The 24704-nt window shown below is 31.5% G+C and overlaps 4 protein-coding genes across 4 annotated transcripts; all 4 read right to left on the bottom strand.

Moving 5' to 3' along the window:
- Nucleotides 1-369: 369 nt before the first annotated feature.
- On the bottom strand, nucleotides 370-643 carry LOC148300399 (uncharacterized). The gene has a single exon (XM_088274852.1). The coding sequence runs from the start codon at nucleotides 637-639 to the stop codon at nucleotides 370-372; it is 270 nt and encodes an 89-aa protein (XP_088130978.1). The 5' UTR covers nucleotides 640-643.
- Nucleotides 644-6926: 6283 nt separating this feature from the next.
- Nucleotides 6927-11473, bottom strand: LOC148300398 (uncharacterized). Its single transcript, XM_088274851.1, has 2 exons — nucleotides 11354-11473; nucleotides 6927-7250 (listed from the first exon to the last, which is right to left on the bottom strand). Exons 1-2 carry the CDS (start codon nucleotides 11471-11473, stop codon nucleotides 6927-6929), a joined length of 444 nt encoding a protein of 147 aa, XP_088130977.1.
- Nucleotides 11474-13760: 2287 nt separating this feature from the next.
- LOC148300397 (uncharacterized) lies at nucleotides 13761-14831 on the bottom strand. Its single transcript, XM_088274850.1, has 2 exons — nucleotides 14808-14831; nucleotides 13761-14678 (listed from the first exon to the last, which is right to left on the bottom strand). The coding sequence occupies exons 1-2, from the start codon at nucleotides 14823-14825 to the stop codon at nucleotides 13761-13763; spliced, it is 936 nt and encodes a 311-aa protein (XP_088130976.1). The 5' UTR covers nucleotides 14826-14831.
- A 7235-nt stretch (nucleotides 14832-22066) lies between these two features.
- Nucleotides 22067-23757, bottom strand: LOC148300396 (uncharacterized). The gene is made up of 2 exons (XM_088274849.1): nucleotides 23740-23757; nucleotides 22067-22657 (listed from the first exon to the last, which is right to left on the bottom strand). Exons 1-2 carry the CDS (start codon nucleotides 23755-23757, stop codon nucleotides 22067-22069), a joined length of 609 nt encoding a protein of 202 aa, XP_088130975.1.
- Between the last annotated feature and the right edge of the window lie 947 nt (nucleotides 23758-24704).

Genomic DNA, 24704 nt, shown 5'->3' with positions numbered 1-24704 from the left:
GAGATTAATTTTAGAATTATTTACATAAGAATAATTGCTTGAAAACATCATGAATTTTAATTTTTTTACCAGTACCTACATATTTAAATAAAATAGAAAAATAAGATGCATAATATTTCAATTTAATTTACGATTTTGAACTGAGAAATAAAGATTTTTTTTCTATTTTTTTATGAGAAAAATAAAAAAAAATTTACACTTTAAAATTACCAAAATACTGTTTTTTACTATTCCTTTTATATGATTTTTTTTTAAATGTAAGTATCTATTGCGAGCACAAAGGTCTTTGGGTAATATATATTTTTTAATAAGAAAAATGATATTGTAACAAAATTATTTATTAATTAAATAAAATTAATTATTACTAATTTACAAGTAGTATGGGTACGCCGAATAGGGGGCGGCCAGTCCTGGAGCGTAAGCGGGGGCGGCGAGCAACGGTGAGGCAAGGCCCGGAGCGGCGAAGGGATGCGCCAGCGCGGGGGCGGCTACCAGGGGGGCAGAGTGCACCAGCGGCAGGGGGGCGGCCACGGCGAAGGCGGCGTTGTAGTTCCTGGCGATCACTTGAGAACTGGTGGCCGTCACGAAGGGGGCACCAACCAGGACGCCTGATGGTGCTGACATGGCGTAAGCTACCATCGAGAAGAAGATTACCTGAAAAAAATAAATTAAAAGTTATATAAATAAGGATAAAATATTATTTTTAAAATTTATTTTGGATATTACAATAAAAGCAATGATAACTTTGTAATATGATAATAAAACACTATCCTAATCATTCATCGTTCACTTTGTGTAAAAAAAGTGGTATTACACAAAGCAAGCGTTGAATGATAAGGAGAGTGTTTTATAATGAAATTGTCTTACTTCTTAAGTAGATGCCTGTTATGCACACATGTTAATTGATTTTCATGCACTTATGAAGAGATCTTTTTTTTCTTTTTTCTTTTTTCTTTTTTCGCAATCGTTTTTTTTGTCATATATATTACATGTAATATATTATGTACAAATTGGCTACACCCTTTGATAATGAAAAAACATTTTTTAAATGAATCTAAACCAATAGTAATTAAATATTGTTTTCAAAAATTAAACTTTTAAATATTTTAATGATTAAAGAAAACACTTGTTTTTTTACCACTTGAGTTTTATTATAGACTACATGTTTCAGAAGTTAAACTTCCATCATTCAGGTCTGTATAATAACTATAAAACAAGTGTTTTCTTTAATCATTGTAACATGTCTTACCACAAAGTTAATGCCGAAACAATAAATAAAATATTTTAAATATTTAATAAAAATTATTTTTTATTATTGAATGAAAATTTTAAAACTAATCGAATTTGGTGATAGCATGCATAATTTGCAGTAATTTTTTAAAAATTGTGTTAACAAGCACAGTTATATATATATTTTTTTAAAACACGTGAGAAAATTTTAAAGATCAAATTGTTTACTATAAATTTGGCCCATTTTTCAAACATTGAATGAAACACGAAATGCACATTTTTAATGATGCCATTTTAACAATCTAGACTGAATAATTTTTCATGTGTGATAAATGACATCACTTTTGCTATAAAATGTACTTACTACTTTGCTGAACATTTTGGATAGTTTGGTTTGCTTTACTGTGAGAGCAAGGAGCGAATATACTTGATTATTTTTTACACCAGCTATTTATACTAATTGAACAAGCAAGCAGTATTCATTATTCTATTACCAAATATACCCGATCAGTATTGACTTGGATGTTCCAAGTACTTGCAGATATTTTATGTAACACGGAATCAATATGTTAAGGCATGCGACAAATACATTGCACGTTGGTACTAGAATATCTTTCTGGGAAAATGCACGTATCAGATGTCCTCGGCGGAATGGAGAAATGTACTACATACATATCGCTCACTCCTTTCAAGAACGTCATAAATCAAAAATCGTCAGTTTTCAGTTGTGCATGTTTTCGGAATGCCCAGAAAATTTACTATATCCCAGCAAAAGAGGCATTTTTTAAAGTTAATATTTACCCGCTACAGGGCAAAAAGTGTTGTTTTTGCATTTTGAAGAAAAGGTGTTGTTTGATTATTTTTTTAAAAAAACTAAATATTTTTCAAACGGAGAAAAAACCTTCAAGTTTTACCTAAAAAGATTTATTGCACAGTAAAAAGTTTAACAAGTGGCTTGATATTTATTTTTAATACATTGTGTTATATTTTTAAACTTTAAAAACGTTCTCCTGAAAAATCAAGTATTTTGATTTATGACGTTCTTGAAAGGAGTGAGCGATATGTAAAAATATTTTCGCATTTTAAAAAATCAAATTAGATTTAAGAATAAGGATTTGAGCTTAATAAGCGTTAATATATTTATAATAATATTTAGATAGAATATTACAATAACGAATGAGTATAATAAATGAAATAATATTTATAAATTAAAATTCTAAATAATTTGATTTTAGTTTTGGTTAAAAAATTTGACTATTCAATATTAAAATAAACTTTATGGGCTTACATTCGTCATAACAATAAATTATTAATTTGAATTTTAAAAAAATCTGTCATGTTTAAATTTAATTGATTCCAAAATGGTATTATTATTATTCCTGTTCATGAGCATTCCTTTGATTTTTCAATTCAAAATTAAAGATTAAATTTAGAAATCAAAATGATTAATTTATAAGAGGAAATTACACATTTCATTTTTGTATTTTTCCTAATATGTAGGTATTTTAATGAATATAAATAATATTGTACGAACGTAATTCAAATGTTAACATTTTTTAAAGTAATATTTAAAGGGAATGTCACAATGTGTAGTATCATCGAGTAACCTAGGAAGCGAACAATCATGAAGCATGGTGAAGAATTTGTCATTTTAGAGTGTAATATTTAAAATTAATACCTTTTTTAGTATGTCAACTACTATAAAGAATCATGGAACACAGTAATTAAATGTAAATTTTTACTTTACCAAAGTTTTTTTTTTATTATTTAAAAGGAAAATACACAAGTTTTAAACGTATTGTCCGCCTCCTTAGTGTAATGGTCAGCAGGCTCGGCTTCCGTTCTGGAGGTCCCGGGTTCGATTCCCAGGGGGGGGTCATATAAATTTGAGTGATTTTTTCAAATCACATATATCAACTATTTCCCTCCCTGGGAATCGCACCCGGGACTACCAGAATGGTAGCCGAGCGTACTGATGACTATAACACTACGAAGGCGGATTTAACTTTACTTGCTCCTAATTTCAATCGGGCTGTAGAAAATATCGTCAAATTATTCTACGAAATTTTACAACGACAAGGTGCATTAAGGATTTAAAGTGCTATTGGACAAATAAACAAGGTTTTGAGATTAGTATGTTTATTTATTTTCAAAAGTAATCTATATACTCAAGTCAACAAAATCACATGAAATTTATTAGCATTCAAGAAAGCATTTTGAATGTAGCTCTATGCATATTTTTAAAAAAAAATAGCAGTTGTTATAAAAAATAACGATTTAGAGATATTGCGTTACAAACGGTCCTACGCATTTTCTTTCTTATACATCCACTGTGTTTGAAAATATCAACCCTTGAGTATTATAATATTTTAGTTAACAAGCAACTGGAGACGCATTTTTTTTTCATTTTCTTAAGGACAAGCAATTTTATTTTTTGTAGAATATTCATAGCTGTCGTCTTGACAGTACTTGAAAGGTTAATGTCCGTGGGTCGGGTTATACTGAATTTATATTATTTTTATAATAAACTGTTATAAAAAATGACTTTGTATCGAAAGAGAACATGTATATTTTTTTCATAATATATTCATATATATATATATGAAAAAAAAATTTTTTTTCATTTAACTTTATTTATTAAATGGCTTTTTACTCTCCGAGATTTTTTACTTCTTAGACCTTTATCTTATAACAATAATATCATATTAAAGGCTTTCTTTGTATCTTTAATTGTATATAATTTTGGGGATTTACTTACAATGAAAATAATCCAGTCGTTATGTCACATAGAAAATCGATAAATTTGATTTTTTTTATATATTTTTTAAATTTTTTTATTGTTTAGTGAGGTCATTTTTAGTTTAAATCCTTATATTTGTTCGCCATCTGAATTTCGTCTATTTTTCATTTCGGATCAAAAACGATATCAATGGATAATTGTTTTTTTTTTCAAATTAGCCCAAAAATGGAAATTTGATAAATATACCTGTATTATTTCAATAATATAATAATCAGTTTTCCTCTTTTTCTTTCTTTGATTTTTATTTTCGACTTGCATGGTTTTTTAAATATTTTTTATGGGGATCTTGAGTTTTTTTTTAAAAATAATTAACGTATTAAGAACAACAAAAAATCCTTTCGTATATTGGGAAAAAATATTTTTTTATGGCAGGCAAAAATTTTGGCAATTTTTTTTAGTATCTTCTTACGAGTAGTTGTTTTTATTAATTTTTCAAAGTAAAAAGTAGAACAAGGTGTATGTGTAAACTGGTAAAAAAATTCAAATACCTAAGTTTGATGGTTGCCGCAGATGGGAATCTAACTTTTTGACACCATTATTCGGCTATCGTCACAAATTTTAAAATTATCAAATATTATGATACTAATTGTTTGGGATATTTCGAATTAGGTTTTTCATTCCTTGATCCTTGAATTTCCAATATGACTTTCCTTGCAGATAACAATTTAAAGATATTAAAATTATTAAATGAATTAAACATATTAATTTAATTATTAATTTAAATATAAAATGGCTCATGAAAGAAATCTAAAAATATTATTTTTGGATAAAACTAAACAAGCAAAACAATTATTTAAAGGAAAAAACCGTTGATGCTAAATTCCTACATTTTTATTAAATTTAAATGACTAACATTTATCAAGGATTGGGTCTTTGAGATACATTTTGATTTTCATTTATATTTTTTTATGTGTTATGTTTTTTAAGGAAGCAAAATATTAAACTGTGTGTATGTACTGAAGATATTACAAATTGTTTGATAAGACTGACTCTATATGTATATTATTACGAGAATAATTATAACACGTATTCAGATCCTTGTAAAAATTAAGCTAAATCATTAGTACGAGATAAATTCAATATCATATGGACAGTTGTTATCTTTATCATAATAAAAGCATTATCATTATCATATTTAAAGTATTTAGACATTTTTACTATTACGTTTTATGTATTTATCTTATTTATACATTCTGAAAATACTTTGAATCTAAATATTTAAGTATCTGCATATGAATGGCATAATATCAAATGTAGCTTATGTGAGTATTTTCGAAGAACAGTACATCGCTGCATTTGATTTATTCGACTCACATGTTGTACAAGGTGGCACAAAATTAATCATCCCATCGGAAGATATTATAATTTTGGAAATGACGTCGTACGTCAATCATATTTGACATTTTTAAACTAGACAGCTGCAGTATTTAAATAGATGAATAAAACGGGCACAATTGTGTATCAACAGTGGTGGCAGCCACTTGACAAATATCATATTTCCACAGAAATAATTTTGAAGGTCCAAATAAAGGTTTCCATCCTTCAAAACTTTTTTTTTTTATTTAATAAAAACTTTGTTCAAAAACAATATTGAACCAATAATTTTGCTTCATCCTGAATTTGTTTGTATACTGCAGCTGTCTAGTTTACAAATGTCAAATATGATTGACGTACGACACCATTTGCAAAAAATATAACATATTCCGATAGAGTGATTAATTTTGTGCCACCCTGTATCCGTAATAAACTCAAGTACGAAAATAGCCATAGGTTGAATAATTATTTCATAGAATTGATAAACAATAGGGCTAATGTTTCAAAATAATTCACAAATCCTATTGTAAGCAAAATACTCCAAGTTATTTCGTGATGATTATGTCTATAATATTATTATCTTTGCCTGTGTATTTTAGCTGCATTGTTCTTATTTCTATACTAATGTTATATGAAATTATTGTCTACTATTTTGAATGGTACTGTTATATATTATTACCATACCAACGATGACAGGATATTATTTTTACTTTTGTGATTATTCCAATTTTAGAATTTGAAATAAGTTATGAAAAATTTATTTCATATTAATATCTGCTGCAAATTTCTATTAATATATTATATCTAATAATAATATATTGTTTTGATGGTAACATTATGGTTGAAAAAAAAATAGCTTTAAAAAAACATTTCCTCAAAACTGATAAAAAAGTCAAAATTATTAAGTACAGTAAAACCTCGAAATAACGGACTAATTGGAGGGTGGGGGTGTCCGTTAAGCCGAAAGTCTATTATATAAAAATATGTAAAAATATGAACACTGTTTATAGATATAAGAATAATACCTGCCCCAAACAATTTTTTTTTTATAATCTTCGTAGACGAGTCGTGAAGTGAAGTTTCTGTTTGATATCCACGTGCTTGCTATATAACTAATATGCATAAATTATATAATATAACTAATATGCTTAAATTCAAGTGTCACCACCTTTAAACAATTTTTAGCGGCCATGATAACCATGTCATACGTAGAACTAGAATTTGAGACATAATACCGTCTTGATCGTAGATCACTCATAGTCGGAGCAACAATGCCAAAAATTTAGTTATCAGTCGTGAAATCACATCTCGGCGATCTAATTACATTTATTGACTATAGATCAGATAACGAAGTCCAGTTGAACTGTTAATAAACAGGACGTTTTGAATTTTTTTCATGTAATTTTTTTGTCCGTCAAATAGAGGTCCGTTATATCGATGTTTGACTGTAATTATAAAATGAGATGTAGGCTTAATTTATTAGATTAAAATTTCATTTTTTTCAATTATTCAAGGTTTAATTCTTATATAGAAGTAGATAACAAAGACATGTAAAAAATAACAGTACATATTTTTTACATTTTTAGAAAACGTATGGATAGGTCAGGGGTGCAGCAGCGTAGGCAGCGGCATAAGGGTTGACTGCCAAGGGAGCGGCGAGCGGTGCGGCCAGGGGAGCGGCCAAGGGAGCAGCCAGGGGGGCGGCCAGTGGAGCGGCGAAGGGGGCTGCGAGCAGGGGGGCGGAGCGGAGGACCGGAGCGGCGATCACGGGGGCGGGGACTGCGAAGGCTGCGTTGTAGTTTCTCGCCACTACCTGAGAACTGGTAGCGGTCACTACGGGGGCGCCTACTACGACTCCGGGGGCGGGGGCGGCTAGGGCGCAAGCCACCAGGCATGAGAAGAATACCTGAAGAAAAAAACATAAACAAATGTTTAAAATAATCCGTGTTTTACAAAAAAAATCATTTGAAACAGTTATCGAAAAATTAGATTATTTTTCTATTTTATACACAATTATCTTTTAGTTCCACTAAGAAATATCCAAATTTTCTTTGTGGAACTGCATTTAATATAATAAAACAATAATTTTAAACTTTTTCCACTTTCATTTATTTTTTCTTTGATCTATTTTGCACATACTTAATAGCGTAATTTATAAATATGTACATGTTTAACCCTGATGATGAGAAGGTTCTTGTCGATGCCAGTTGGAGAAAAGTATTAATAAAAAAGTTCTAATTTTATTTTATACCAGTGACCGGATTTTATTGTTACTGACATCACTAGTTTGAAAATGTCGGTAACGATACGATAAAATAAAATATTAAAATTATTCCACGCCTTCCACCATTGATTTTTGCCTCTCGTACTAGTGAGAATATTTGGCTACCGTGTTGAAGGTCCTAGGTTCGATTCCCAGGAGAGTCAAATTAAATACAATACATTTTTCATTCCTGCATTTATTAAAATTACTCTGGACTTATTATATAATTTCGACTTCATTTTAATTAAAAATTATTTCGATTTGATTAAATGCTTTTTGCACCATTGGGTGCCAATAAGGAGCAAAAGAAAAATAGAAAATGAATAGTAATTGTTTTCAAATTTGTTTTTTAGAATCAATGTCTCTACTCACCACCTTGAACATTTTGATTTGTGTTGCTGGTATCGTTAAAAAGACGAAACTTAATTGTGTCGGCGTTATGTCCAGTATTTATACGTCCCGGGTCGCAGGACGACGCAACGGTTACGGAGGCTTCGGTTACGTAACATCACATTACCGTCACGTTACTGCAGACTGCTAACACAGATCACGTAGTGTTGCGCGCCGGTACGGTGGACGTCGCATACTGTAACCCACTTAACGACAGGATAATCGTGATTCGATTTAATCGTTTTCTTTAGAAAATGAAAGTAATCGGATCTTTTTAATCATTTGGGGACAGCTGTCTTCAAACGTGGCATTTAAACGACAGTTACCCTCAGATAATATCATTGTCATATCCATGTCTTGTGTTTCAGTCCCATATTTAAGAATCTAAGTCTAATGATTGGTCACATAGCTTTCGTGTGATTGACGAACGAGTCAATTTATATAAAAATTTTATTTATTTTTCACCATACACATACTTATATAATTTTACAATTTAATTTGTCTTCACTGGGTTTCCCGTCTTGATATCACATTTTGAAGTGTTCTTTTTAGTAAAATTATTTGTCTTTTATGAGTAGTACAATCATGTTTAATGTAGGTGAATCTATTTCAAATCTTCTTATCTCTGTGACAAAATTATTTGCACCATTAGGACGGATAAGGGCTAGAGATGGAAAACTAGGCAGACGAATCAATCGAACAGCCATTCATTTAGTTTGTAAACTATCAATAAGTATAAATGTTGTTAATAAAGAATGAATATAAAAATATGCTAATTACGATGTTTTGTTGTTGAAATGATTGTTCAAATGGTGTGCACATTACCACTTGTATTTTTTTAAAGCAATATCTTCCAACCATCAAAAAATAAACTAGTATAAATGGTCAAGGTCTTCTCACCTTTAAGAACAGTTTCCATAAGTGTGCAGGTGATACTTGTATAAATTCAGCAATTTTACATTATAACGATTAGGAATTACAATCTGAAAAAATAGGAAGTTCTATAAGAAAGCCTTAGGAAGCAGAAAAGAGAATATATACTACGTTGAAGGAGAATGACACGATCCAAAGGACAGTTAAGGTTACAAATACAGGTTAATAATGATAAAACAAGATAATAATAATAATATAATAATAATGATTAAACAAGATAATAATAAGAGGGTGCATTTTTTCATGTTGAGAGGCAATTAATTTCATAGTCGAAAGGCTATTAAATTCCACATTTCTGGTCAAATGGATTTCAAAGAAATTACAGAATATACCTGGAGAAATGGAAAGTGTTCTCTTTTGTGGAAATCGGAGCAATAATCCAAGGTAAAAAGGTATATGGAGTTCTCAATAAGGTTTATTGATACACTGAGATTATGGAGAACATTATTTAGAAGTGAGATTTTTTTTAAATATTCATTTTTTTACTTTCCTTGGACAAACAATTTTACTATTGACCTATTTTATTATATTGACACCATGAAAATATATTAATATATACCTAAATAAGTTGTTCCGTACGACGCAGGACCGCAAATCCTTTGCCATACTGATCGCCATACGTTTGAGGGACCTTACAAGGCACACGTAGAAGAAGAATAAAAATATAATTAAAATTTTCTAAAATATCAAAAAGTATGAGTTTTTGAGCTAACGTTTTAGAAACGGTACAATTTATATTAATGAAAACGTAAAAGGTTGGTAAAAAATGCTATAAAAAAACAGCTTTTTTGGTGAAATTTAAAAGAAAACACTTGTTTTCTTTTTAAATTTCAACGTGTCTTACCACGAAATGAATGCCAAAACGAAAAATAAAATAATTTTTTGGTATTATGTATTTTCGATGAAATTTTAAACCTATTTAAAACGCTTAAATTGAGATGATCCACAGTTACCTACTGACCAAAAAATATTTATGGAATAAGTAAAAAGATGAAATATATGAGTAATTTCCAAAATCTTCACCCATTTTCATTTTGAATAATGTACGTAAAGGTCAATTTCGAGCTTTACGTTTTGTTACAGGATAAAAGTATTGTATATTTAAATTTTGCGTAGTGTTTTCCTTTTAGGTTTAACTTGGCACTTTCTCTATAACAGTGTTTAATTTGATTTTTCTTCAATGGAATGTCTATAATGGGTCAACATAGAGAAGTTTGGGATTTGTTAGAAGAGGCCTACATCAAGCAGTGGAGAAGCGGCTAAATTTATTAAGCCTTCTCATTTATTTATTTAATTAAGAAGAAGAAGAAGAATGATAATAACTTGACTTCAATCTCTAAGTGGAGCCTATGCGCATAACACACTAACTTCTTTACCTAAGTTCATATCCCATCATAAATGATAAAATTTAAAATCAACGAAAAACACAAAAACGCGAGTGATTTTTCGTTTTGATTTTCGGTTGTCACTCCATCTTTTTCGTGTTTGGACTAGTACCTGATAAAACGTCATACGCATATCAGAATTTTTCATACATTAGAAATGGTTTTCTGTGGACGTGTTCAAAGTATAATTTTCCTAAAAAGTGCGCATCGATCGGTCTGACATTCATTTCACGAATCTCCAAACGGAGTTCGTTATATAACTTTCTCCAATCTAGGCTACTATCGCCCGAGTCGCATAACTAGTGGACGCATGTACGTAGGTACATTTTTGTTACGCACTCCCTTCATTGAGTATGCGGTTGTTCCGAGTATAAAAGTTTAATATCATCCGAATAACGTCACACTTTCTTTAGAACTTCCACGCAGAACTGACCTGATCACAATCTTTCTGATAAAAATGACGTCAATCCAAATGGTGGGTACCGAGTAATCAGAAAGATATAAAAAATATAATTAATACTGATTGAATAACTAACATTGCCTTTTAAAAAAAATTATATGCCAACAAAGTTGAAGAAGAATTTGGGACTCTGGGTATTTACAGGGCTTACGACATATCGTAGGCTAGTTTAAGTGATCATTTTAAACACGGTAACATTTACCATTCTACCCATGATTGACAACCACATTACTCGAATTTCGCAAGTTGTATTTATCCTTTATTTCAAACATTTTTTCACTTGCAAGCTCTCAGCACCGTCTATGGTTGAGTTTCAAGCCCAGTAAATACCCAGACCTTCATATTCTTCATCATCTATGTTCAGATATCAATATACAAATAAAGCTCCTATCTGGACAAAATCCTGATTGGTAAACAAAGATTTGGATAAAAACAAAATTTGGTGAACTAACATTGTATTTTTTTTTAGATTACAACGCTCGTCTTAGCTTCGTTGATATCGACCTACGCATCTTTCCCCGCGCCTTACTTGGGACATCCTTACGCCGCATCTCCTTTTTCGTATCCAATTGGACTACCGGCAGCTGGCGTTCATGCCGTGGCTCCAGTGCCTGCATTTGCCGCTCCAGTGCCTGCACTTGCCGCTCCAGTGCCTGCATTTGCCGCTCCAGTGCCTGCACTTGCTGCTCCAGCCGCATTCGCCATTCCTGCAGTCGCACCTGCTACGATCGGGTACAAGCACTCGATCCCCTACAATGTGCCACCGTTCGCTAGCCAGATCAACATCTTCAAGAAACTCTTGGCGCCATTGGTTGCTGCTCCTCCACTCGTTGCAGCTCCAGCCATAGCTCCATCACCAGTGTTTGCACCAGCTCCTTTGATCGGCGCACCAATTATTAGACCACATTTAGTTCCTCAGCCCTTTGCTTGGTAACTTATCGAAGAACCTCAAATCGAACTGAAATTAGTATGTAATATATTTTGTGATGCATTTTCTGTGTTCATTTATTTTCGATTCATAAGAAAGTACAAACATTCAGACTTTATTTTATAAGTTAGAAATTTTATACATATGAATTAATTTTAATAAAAAATATTTTTTAAACATTTTTTTTTCTAAATACCTTTCGTAACATTTATTACTGACATTTCTTGTGTTCTTTTAATTTTTAATGTTGTTAGTATATGAAAAACTTTATTTACAATAGTTGGTTAAAATCGATTAATCATGTCGGGTTGTGGGTTGTGGAGTCCAAGGGTTAGACTCCACAACCCACAACCCGACTAGTAGTATCCGACTCGGTAGCTTATTTTTGTAGTAGGAATCGAATTGTGGTAACTCTATAAAATAAGCTACCTGGGCTTGATAATATTATTGAATTAAATATCACGAATCAAGAAAATATAAATATTTCCTTGAAAAAAGTATTATTGACAATTCATAGCAATAAAAAAATATGGTAAAACTGATTTAAAAAAATTAGATTGTAACTGAATATATATTTATATGCAGAACTTTGTATTAACGTTAGCAGTGAAATCAAAGAAATGCATTTTAGACAACCTTCATTTCTCAAACTTTTGAAAGAATTTATTATTTCTGCATCTTTTAACAAAACTACAAAAGTAAGCAGCTCATTTTTTTATTTAATTCGTATATAATTTTTCTTTGTGGTGTTTTGCCCAATTTTTTTTAGTTTTGGATATACTGTGATGTACTATGAGTTTTGGATGTACGATGATTTATTACTTTATGTATTCGGTATCAAAGTCAAGCAGATTCTAATAGGATGGCATAGCATTCCAATAGGATAGTTATTATTTTCGTATTTTTTTCGCTGGCAGTTGCAATAGTTTACTCTAGAGCAGTGATTCCCAAAGTGGTCTATATTGACTCCTAGGGGTCTATGACAACCTGCAAGGGGTCTACGTCAGCGAAAAAAAAATTGGGGGTCCATGAAATGAAAATGGGGGTCCACGATAGTGGATCTCAATACATACACTGATAATACCTATTTACTTACATCATACTATCTTATAATATCAAGACATATACATTATTTATAAAAGTACCTATGAAGTAAAAAAAATATTATATATGTTTATAAAATTGTGTAAGTTGTAGGATGTTGGCATTCGCTTTGTGGTCAGTAAAATTTTTATTTTGAGTAGTTTTAATTTAAATTCAATTAATAAATGTATAAATTAACATGTGTTTTTACTTTAAGTTTTTAACACTAAACTTCACTACAGTTAGAAATTTACAGGTAAGTAGGGGGTCTACCCAACACGGAAAAACATGGCAAGGGGTCTACGACACAAAAAAGTTTGGGGAACTCTGCTCTAGAGCGACAAGCTCATCTTCACATAATTTAAAGTTATGATAATGATATTATTTGATATTTTTTCCATTCAATTATTGATTCAACTATTGTATGAGTAACACGTCGTCAGGTCAAAGCCAAAGCATTAAAATTCACAATATATAAAAGTTCGAGTTTTTATATATTTATAATTGATATCAAATAATTTCTATGATTAGGGTGCATCTCATCTTTAGGTTAATTTTTTATGTTGAGTATCTCTTTGGAATATTTCCTTTGAACTAAGGGTGTGATTTCATTAAAACTCAGGCTGGTTTACGTACTTAATTTCATTTGCTCCTGACTATAACCCTTTTATATTTTCGATACTTAAATGTTAATTGAAAATGAAATGATAATAAGCCTCTACTTTAAATTTTAAAGGTAAAATATGTGCAAAGTTATTCAAATTTGCATTAATTTTAAACCTGATTTATTCTTTAGTTTATAACCTATTTTTGGTACATGTGTAATATATATTAAATAATATATATTAAAAACCACGTTTTTTTCTTAAAATTTATTTAAAAATAAAATTTTATAATATACTGAAATAACATTAACATTGATAGGAAACAAATAACACTTTATTGGCCAGATTAGTACGATTCACGTCGGGAGATCAGTTGGAAGATGAAATATCTTCAGGAACATTCTGTTCTCCGATATTGGATTCTGCGTCGTCGTTACCGGAGAGGGGTGATTCAGTTTGATCATCGTTACTTGAAGTAGGTTGTTCCGCATTTGCTCTAGCGGCAACGACAGCCGGATCCTCTTCATCGCTGGGGATATTTTCTTGCGCTTCTTCTCCATTGGGAATAGCGTCAGAAGGGATTCCAGCCGGAGCAAATCTTACAGGGATCCCTGCAGTGGCGAATCTTGTTGGTACTCCGACAGGAGCGAGTCTAGTTACTCCTACAGGAGCTATGGCGGGAGCAAGAGCCGACCGGAATATCGCTTGAGTCTGGAGCGGTTGGGCAGCGAGCGGGATCGGAGCAGCAGCAGGGATAGCCAAAGGAGCAGGCGCAGCACTTCTTAGTACAGGTACGGATGATACCGCGGGACTGGCGGCGTAGGCAAGTGGAGATCTCAGGAAAGCGGAAAAGTATGGAGAAGCAAAACGAGCAGCAAGAGGAGTCACAATAGGAGAAGCTACTGGAGCAGCGATCGGTGCAGCCAGAGGTGCAGCTAGTGGAGCAGCTAGAGGAGCGGCTAATGGAGCAGCTACATACCCAGAAAGCGCTCTGTTCACGATATTAATTTGACTCGCAAAAGGGGGAACGTTTTGTGGAACCGAATGAGCATATCCGACTGCGGCTGTCGCAAAAAGCGGAGCCGATCTTGCAATCAATGGAAGTGCGGCTCTTGTGTAAGCTGGAGCTGATGCTGTTAGAACTTCAGGGGCTAAAAGCGGTGATGAAAAGTAGTTTCTTGTTAACAAGGGCGATGATGCGTATACGGGTGATGCTGATAAAACTGAAGCCAGTGGTAATCCTCCAGCATCGATTCTTGCTATAGCAAGTAGCATGAATGAAGCAATCTGAAGAAGAAGAAAAATATTTATAAATTGATATCATAATATTTGAATACTTATTTCCTGAATTACGATAAATTTAAAATGATTGCTAAATTGATATTCTTAAATTGTCGGTTGTAGTATAAATCTTACCAAACCAATTGAATTCATCGTGAATTAGCGGGATAACTCTCCTTTTCGAGTAGATAATCGAGAATGGCATGAAGACATCTCATCACCATTGGTTTTTATACTCGCACCGATCTCGCCAAAATGATTATTTGGACTTACGAAGGAGTACGGGTACATGTTTATCATGTGGTCAATGATAACCTTACGAAATTATCTGCCGTTTACGACATTTTTGTTGTTAGAATACTTACAACAGGTCAAAAACATCGTTGCACCAGTACAATAATAGAATGCGAATTATTTTCTTTGTAAGAAAACATGGAATAATGAGCATTTTTCAAAAGTTTATTTGAGGTGGATAATTTATTGCAGCCAATGCTCCGTTGCAGATATATGGATGCATTATCACTCACGATTTACCTACGATGAATACATTTCGACGCAGATATTATCAACTTCCTAAATAAATACCACATCTAAAACATTTTTTGATTTAAGACTTAGTTGTTATAGAAATAGACGACTTCGCGACGGTCTCTCGAGCTAAAACAATAAAATAAACTAATATTGTATTTTTAAAATATACTGTTTATACACAGTGAGTTGAAAAATTGTGCGGTTGTAAATATAAATTAAGGTGTTTCTAAATGAACAGTTGACGTGTGATTTGTTAGTGCTCTTGATTTCTAAAATAATGTATAGAATGTTAATTAACTGTGTGGCGTTCGTTAAGAATTGTTAAACAGGACTTTAGGTAATGTGATATAAAATAATTGATTTTGTGATAAAGATTTGATTGTATATTCGTAGATGTAAAATTGTTCTAAATATTTTTATGGTTCTTTTTTATATATCATCGATTTAAATTCACTTATTATCAAATAATTTTTTGACATCTCATCAAAGATGAAGAAGAGTATGGAAGTCTGGGCATTTACGTGGCTGACGACCGTCATAGGCTGGTTTAAGTGATCACTTTACACACGTGTAACATTCACCAATTCTACCCATTATTGACGACCACACTACTCAAATTCTTGGAAGCCTATGATGGTCGTCAGCCCCGTAAATGCCCAGACTTACAAATTCTTCTTCATTTTTGATGAGATGTCAAAAAATAATATATTTCTCACATTTACCTGCCCTATACTTACTATCCTACCTGCAGACAAGCCTCTTAAAAGTGGAGGCTTTGGGGGTTATTCGTTTAAAAAACAAACAAATATAAAATATTGAGTTTGTTTTTAAAATGACATTGTACACAGACGTTTTTATTTTCCGTTTTTGTATGAATAATGTGTTTAAATAGTATTACCATCTCGAATTCGCTCAATTTTATTTAAAAAAATCATAAGTATACCACTTAAATTGACTCGTGCGTATCATTTAGAATATGTGAAAAAATATGCCTCCGTTTGACAAGAGGGTATTAGCATTATTATTTATTGAATGTCTGGAAACTGTCTGTGAAGGCCAACATTTATTTAGTAAAAACTCAAAACGTCACGTGTACAGGAATGATTTTTTTATTAAATACTTGTTAAAAAAAATTGTTTTGCAAGACATATTAAAATACTAACACGTGTATCAAATAAATAATTTTATAAAGTATTATTAAACTTTACCAGTTTCTAAGAATTTTATAAAATAAATCCTAGTTTTAAAGAAGTCGTCCTTGAATACAACTTCCGAAACCCTGAGCCATACCCTCGATAATATTTTTGACCTTTAAAACACAAAAAAGTATTATAATTTAATATTGTCGACGAAAAATAATCGAGGTGGCATTCTTCCTTTTTGTTTTACAAACCTTATTTGTGGTATAAAATATACTGTTGATTTAAAGAAATATTATATATAAATTGCTTTGATCTTTTGATTTAATAGTAAGTATTAAATTATTTTTTTTATTGATAATTCAGAAAGGGTTTCTTGCATTATTTTCTAAATATGTTTAGTTAAAATTTCAATAAAATGTAAATATAAGTTATTGTGGTTATTAAAAAAAAGTATATATATATATATATATATATATATATATATATATATATATATATAAATAAATATATATAAATAAATAAATATATATATATATATATATATATATATATATATATATATATATATATATATATATATATATATATATATATATATATATATATAAATATATATATATATATATATATATATATATATATATATATATATATATATATATATATATATATATATATATATATATATATATATATATATATATATATATATATATATATATATATATATACATACGTTTATTCTGATTTTTTCCATTGTATCGGTAGCAACTAAACTCAGAAAATAAAATTATAGTTGAAAAAACTTAATAGTTTTTTTTTAAGCTAGATGTTTTACTATTTAAAATGCAGTTTCTCCTAGAAATATCAGTACAAAGATTAAATTTATTTGACCTCATCAGTATTTATCGAAATCGGAAATGATTTGGATTTAGAATACCAATAATTACATTATTTTGTAGTTTGCATAAAGTATCGACATGAAAAATTAATTTTTGTTTATTGTGAAATAAAAAGATTGAAGACGCCTCTCTAACGTTATTTACAAATCGATTGATATCCAGAGATATTCTATTAAATGTATTATTTTTAGAACATTATGAATACATTCACTCGATTTTCTTTTATAACCCTGTAGCTTTAAGTTTAATAATTCTAAACCGCTAGCTTTAATATTTCCGATAACAAGTTTTAAAAAAATATTATTCTGTTGGAAAATATTATATTGCCGTACATAACACAGATGAAATAAACTTTAAATACATATGTGTATTTGGAGACATTTCGTCCTCGGAATAAAAGAAAAGTAAAATTGAATACTTCGACATAGTCCTTGACATTTCGATTCTATATCAGGATTCTTTGAAAATACTTTTACACAGGTACTCAAAGATTAGGCTTTGTGGTGTTTCGAAATTTACTTTTTTGCGTGTAAATATGAATTTTACAAAAATCAAAAATATTTTCCACTCGCAGTCATTTTTTGATTTGTGTAAATAAAACTAAGACACACAAACTTCCTTTACGTCAGATAGAAGGCCTACTCTTCTCTTTAAAATTTTGACAAAATAATCTAATGAGATACTACATTTATATTTACATCATTCATCATAGGTTTGTACGAGTATGTGAAAACTGAAATTATTCATACGTAAAATCTTTGAAATTCATGCTGATATAAATAAGATAAAATAAATAAAAAAAACCCTTATCCGCACCCCAATGGTGCATAGGGCACTGCTTCATATGAACACAGTGTTATCTTGATCGTTTACACACGAAGGAAAGGTGATCAGCCCTCCGCTTCAGGTACCAGTCCAGGGTAATATTGAATAAATATTACAGTGAAAAAAACACTTATATTTATTTGACCCCCCTGGGAATCGAACCTGGGACCTCCAGAACGGTAGCCGAGTGTGCTGACCATTACACTACAGAGTTGAATTTTTTCGTTCGAGTTTTTCGAAACTAGATACAGCAACTCTTTGTATATACAAAATTAACTCAAGAATACGATCCCTTGTTCCGTAATTTTAAATCCCGTTATATTTAGAAGGTTATTTACAGTAGCTCCAATTCACTTCAAACTTCAGGGAAGTGGTTTGATTTTCGATATTAAAAGGTAAGAGTCCACTCCTAAGAGTATATTGATTTTCTATTTTCATCGCGCATTCGAATATATTGTAATATATTTATTTTTACACACACCTGAGAATCGAACCCGAGACCTCCTAGCGAGGTAGCTTAACAGGCTAGCCATTACACCACGGAGGCGGACAATTTATTTTAATTGAATTCAATTTTATTTGTCCATGATATTGATCTAATTGTAATTATCTAATACCAGTAGATATAAAAACAGTTAAATAGAAATGAATGTTCAAATATAAGTAAAATGAATTCAGAAAATAATCTCATGTACCGGCCCAGGACAATATCATACAATACGGTATTTAATATTGGGGTGTAAAAATATGTCTTGATAAATGATCAAGCTTGAAATTGGTCCTGAGACCTCAATCATGTTACCAAAACGTTTTAACTACTATTTTTTTTCTTGACATCTCATCAAAGATGAAGAAAAATATGGAAGTCATAGGCTGGTTTAAGTGATCACTTTACAAACGTGTAACATTCACCAATTCTACCCATTAATGACAACTGCACTACTCAAATTCTTGGAAGTTCTATATATATGAACCAATTTAGAAACCTTGTTCTTGAATCACTAGAACTTACTAGAGATATCTATTGGTGAGATGAAAAGAAGCTTTTTATTGAGCAGAAACTCTTTTATTAGTATGTGAGGTCTAAATCCTGAATTATAATCACACACATGAGAAACGCCAGAAAATATCATTTTCATTTTTATCATTTAAGATTATAATTTGACCATATAATTTATTTACAACATTTTGAGTGTGTCCAAATACTTGTTCACAAATCTGGATTATCTCCAATAATAGGAGTATTTTTCATATTGTTATTATTTTTTTAAAAGATGAAAAATACTCCTATAATTGGAAATAATCCAAATTTGTGAACAATTATTGGGACACACTCAAAATGTTGTAAAAAAAAACCCTTATCCGCACCCAATGGTGCATAAGGCACTGCGTCATATAAACGCAGTATTATCTTGATCGTTTACACATGAAGGAAAGGTTATCAGCCTTCTGCTTCAGGTACCAGTCAAGGGTAATATTGAATAAATATTACAGTGAAAAAATCACTTATATTTATTTTACCCCCCTTGGGAATCGAACCCGGGACCTCCAGAACGGTAGCCGAGCGTGCTGACCATTACAATACGGAGGCGGACTCAAAATGTTGTAACTACTAGTTAATCAATAGGTTTTAAGAGGGTTAAAAGAATTGTATAAAAGACCCTGAATATATTCGGCAGCCGCTTCGTGGTGATGTCTATCCATTTTAAATTCAATTTAACCTTGGTATATTGGTATTGCGATTTATTATACTACGTATGCGGCACGTATTTTCATTAAACGAAATTTAGCATAAATTCAAGGTTTAGTAAGGGTTTGGATTTTTTTTTATCAATTTACTATAAAGATACGATGTACATTTTTCATTTTCCTGAAGAAAACAATTTGAAAAAATACTCATATCTGTTTTGGTATTAAATTAAATTTTATTCGGATCTTTCCAGATAGTTCTGAAAGTGAAATGAAATTTGGTAATGACATCCGAGATCAAAAATCTTTTAGCAGAGCATTTTTAATTAAGTTTAATCTGTAAAATTTTAAAGGTTAATTATTCGCCATTATTTAGTAATTACACTTTCTAATTAAAATAAATTTAGTTATTTTATCAACAAGGAAATTAACTTATTTCCTAAAAATAATGATCGTTTGATTCAGATTTAAAAAAAAAATGAAGCCTACCTCGGACTAGTATCCGAATTAATTTGTATTGATAAATATCCAAAAAAAAATAACGAGATGTTTATTAGTAATATATTAACACATTCATATATACCATATATTATACAGGGTGAATTCAAATAAATAAATTTGAAAGTGAAAATTATTCATATTTATTTTGCCCCCCCCTGAGAATCGAACGTTGAGCACATAGCCAGATGCACTAACCACCACACTAAGGAGGCAAACTAAATGCACAAAGAGAGATTTGTGTATGCTGGATCTATGACTAATGACTGTTAAGGAATTCAAATATTACATTTATATATATATATATATATATATATATATATATATATATATATATATATATATATATATATATATATATATATATATATATATATATATATATATATATATATATATATATATTTATATGTATATATATATACATATATATATACATATAAATATAAATATACACATATATATAAATACACCTCCGTAGTGTTATGGTCAGCACGCTCGGCTACCGTTCTGGAGGTCCCGGGTTTGATTCCCAGGGGGGGGGTCAAATAAATATAATTGACTTTTTCACTCTAATATTTATCCAATATTACCCTGGACCGGAGGGCTGATCGCCTTTCCGTCATGTGTTAACGATCAAGATAACACTGTGTTTATATGATGCAGTGTCCTATGCACCATCGGGGTGCAGATAAGGGTTAGAAGAAGAAGAAGATTATATATGTGTATACGAACGAGTAAAATATCAGTCTAAAAATTATATTTAAAACGAAATTGTTTTTTTTAAACCCACCGACAGTTATATTTAAAAATATTGAAATACAGGAACAATAATAAAAGTTATCTTAAGTAGGACCAAAAAAACTAATTTAAAAAAGATTATAGAATTGTTTAACTTTTGGAAAAAGTTCCTAAGCTTGTTAATCTCTAAACTCCAACCCACGCATTCGTTAATTTCATTCAAGTACTTCAATATAATGGGCTTATCCGTAAATACATTTTTGCTGAAATTTAATATCCAAAGTAAAAGAATTTGAAAACAAAAATTAGCTCTGAAAAGATGATAATAATAACAAGGAAGTGGAAAAAGTATCAAGGGCGATCAAAGGGTTCGGACAAGTTTGATGAAGGCAGTAATATTAAATAAATAACTAAGACATTTTCTAATCAAATTGTTTATTAACAAATTTTGCCTGAAGCGGTTTTTCAATGTCAACCGATAGATAGTCGGAAAACAACCAAAAACTTGACGTGGAAGTGAAATTGATCCTTTGCCTTTTTTAATTTGTTTTTATGTTAAAAAAGGCAAGAAATACGATATTTGACCTAAAATATAATAAAAATTATAAGGCTTAGGAATATAAATGTTTTCTTTTTGCAAAATAGCATTTTAGCGTAGAAAGGAGCCAGTACAAATGTTAAAAGTTAAATAATAATAATAATATTATTTAGATAATTAATATCGGGTAGCTTTACTGATATAAAGCCAGAAACAATCCTGAACACAAATATTTTTATCATATTTAAATTGGGAAGACTAGCCAAATTGATTTTACAATACATTTGGCTAGTTTTTCTAGTTAAAACTTAATGATAATGAAGCTTTTTTACTCTTTTATGAATTAAGCATACTCGCATTTCAATGTTTGTGTGTTATTTTTTTCCTGAGTTTTTTTTTTTAATTTACATTTACATAAATGCCAATGGAAAAAAAAAAATGATTAAACATGTAATTTTTTATTTTATAAAAAACATAATAATATAACTAAAATATTTTATGTACAAATTTATTTAATGCGGGTTTAATTTATTTAATGAAAAAATTGGCGGAAGGGGCAGCAGCGAAAGGAGCGGCAACGGGAGCGTTCAGTGGAGCTGCCAGGGGAGCGGCGAGAGGAGCGGCTAGGGGAGCAGCGAGCGGAGCAGCGAGGGGAGCAGCGAGTGGAGCGGCCAGGGGAGCGGCGAAACGAGCGGCAAGTGGGGCGGCGAACGGTGCTCCAAGGGGAGCGGCGAGAGGAGCAGCCAGAGGAGCAGCCAGCGGTGCAGCAGAGTAGGCCAGTGGAGATCCTAAGTAAGGAGACGCCAGGTATGGAGAAGCAAATGGAGTGGCGTAAGCAGCATATCCAGCCAGTGCCCTATTCACGATGTTGATTTGGCTGGCGTAGGGGAGGACATTCTGGGGAACAGCGCTGGCGTAGGATACGGCAAGAGGAGCGGCGACTGGAGCGGCAAGTGGAGCAGCCAGTGGAGCGGCCAGTGGAGCAGCCAGTGGAGCGGCAACTACTGGAGCTTCGGCCACCGCGTGGATAGAACGAGCGGGAGCTGACGCGAATATGGGAGCGGCTGATAGAACTCCAGCATTTGCTCTGGCAATGGCGACAACGAGGAATGCGAAGATCTAAAATGAAAAAAAAAGGAATATTAACCTGCCCGGGAGTATGGACGTAAATGAACGTCAGTGCGAATTTTCCTTAAAGGAGTATCGACGTTTATGAACATCGAAGTCCGTCTGTCAGTTAGTATGATATTACTTGCATAGCAATGACATTTGTGGATATTTGTGTGTAATTTTGTCATAATTGAAAAATATATCGCATAGGAGTTTTTTTTAATATTTTAACATAATTTCTATCCTCATAAATATCTTCATGGGTTTCATGAAAAAAAATATTCATGAAAAAAGAACCCACTCCCCAGAGAAAGTCAGACATCAATTTTTGTACTCCCGGAAATGTTAATTTTTAACCCTTTCTCCCCCAAATGGTGCATAGGAGTTTCGATGGTCGACACGCCTTTTATTTGATCGTTAATTACATAAAGCCAAGATGACCAGTCCTTAGTTCCAGATAATTCCATCAAGAAGTGGAAAAACATATTGATAGATTTCACATGACGTTAGTGGTAGCGCATATTGGGGATTTATTGGTGAGAGATTGTAAACAACGAGGTATTAAGCAGGGCTGGGGAGTCTTGGTGCTTAATCAATAAATTAGCATAACAGCAACTCAAATGGATAGGCCATAGTATAAGACACCCAGGTCTACTTTTTGCGATTGCGGAGAGATATGCCTTAGAACAAACTACAGAGGATGACGTACAGTAGTCGAGCTATAGAGACAAGTGGAGACTGACCATGATAGAAGTAAAATCATTACACAGATTGTGACCCGCAAAGAAGAAGTGATGGAGATTCAGATGGAGGACATTATTGCTATATATGAAACGAATTATAAGAGGAATAGAAGGTAAGAAAATATTAGATGTCTCATCTGGTCGACTCTAGTGATAGCTATTATGAGGTAAAAACTAACTTACAGGAAATATATTTAATTCATATTAGGATTTTAAGTAAAGCTGATGACTCTTTTGATTTTAAGAGAACTTGTTGATTGAATTGAATCTAGTGTCAGAAATATACCATGTCGTAATAGTTTTTAGCTGTTCTTTTTTGATTTAAGAAAACAATTTTGATTTATTTACCATTTTAGTGGCAGCCATTGCTGTGGTTGTTGGTTGGTTGCTGGTTTGATGTTGCTTGTTCGAATGTCGAGCTGAAAATATGATACTTCGACTAAACGACCTTCCGTTTTTATACCACACACCATAACACGGTATTAGTTAGTTGCCAACCTCATTTACAATACTTCTTACTGGAACATATACGCCTGAGAATGTTGAAACTTTGCGTCAGGAACCGATTTCAATCGGGCGGAGGCAATAATGAACATCTTTGCATACAAATAATGGCAAACGATTTGCGCAAGGAAATACTGGGTAATATTTTTAATCAAGAAATCAGGCGTACAAAAAACAAAATATAGAAAAATTGTATATTTCTTACCAACTTAATGATTGTATTTCTTTTATTTTTACCGTACGCTTATGGTGCGTAGAGCACTGTAATAAATTGACGCAGTTATCTTTTGATCGTGAGTTATAAAGAGAGCTGACTAGACTTGTTTATCATGTGCCCATTCACCAGAAATCTAACTATTATATGATAATTTTAAATAAATCACTTTCTGGTCACAAAGTCTGAGAAATTATTGGCTGGTTTAAGTGATCAGTAACACTATTCACTATTCTATCCATGATTGTAAAATTGAATTTCAGAAGTTGTACCTAGTTGAAGTTACTTAATCGGCGATATCTTTGGGTTGGAAATAGTAAGTTTTTTACTAGAAGAAACCTTTATGGGCACAATGGTGAATGTTACAAAGTGTATAAAGTAATCACTTAGTAAAACGAATTCAGAATTTGTTGTAAAAAAATGGGCACACTCAAAATATCGTACCCTATAACTGTTTTTTTTGTAGTTTCAAAGCTCTTCATACTTTTAATAAAAACAAATTGATTATTGATTACATGAAAGCACATCCTCTTGTTCTCGATTTTAGGATAAAAGAGAGGAATTTATTTTTGTGCATATTCAGTAACCATTTTCA

This window comes from Brachycentrus maculatus, unplaced genomic scaffold, assembly GCF_059751285.1.
Source record: "Brachycentrus maculatus isolate JH-2025_06_01 unplaced genomic scaffold, ASM5975128v1 h1tg000728l, whole genome shotgun sequence".
Classification (NCBI taxonomy): Eukaryota; Metazoa; Arthropoda; class Insecta; order Trichoptera; family Brachycentridae; genus Brachycentrus; species Brachycentrus maculatus.
The sequence above is the reverse complement of the archived record's forward strand: the minus strand, read 5'-3'. Positions and strand labels throughout refer to the sequence as shown.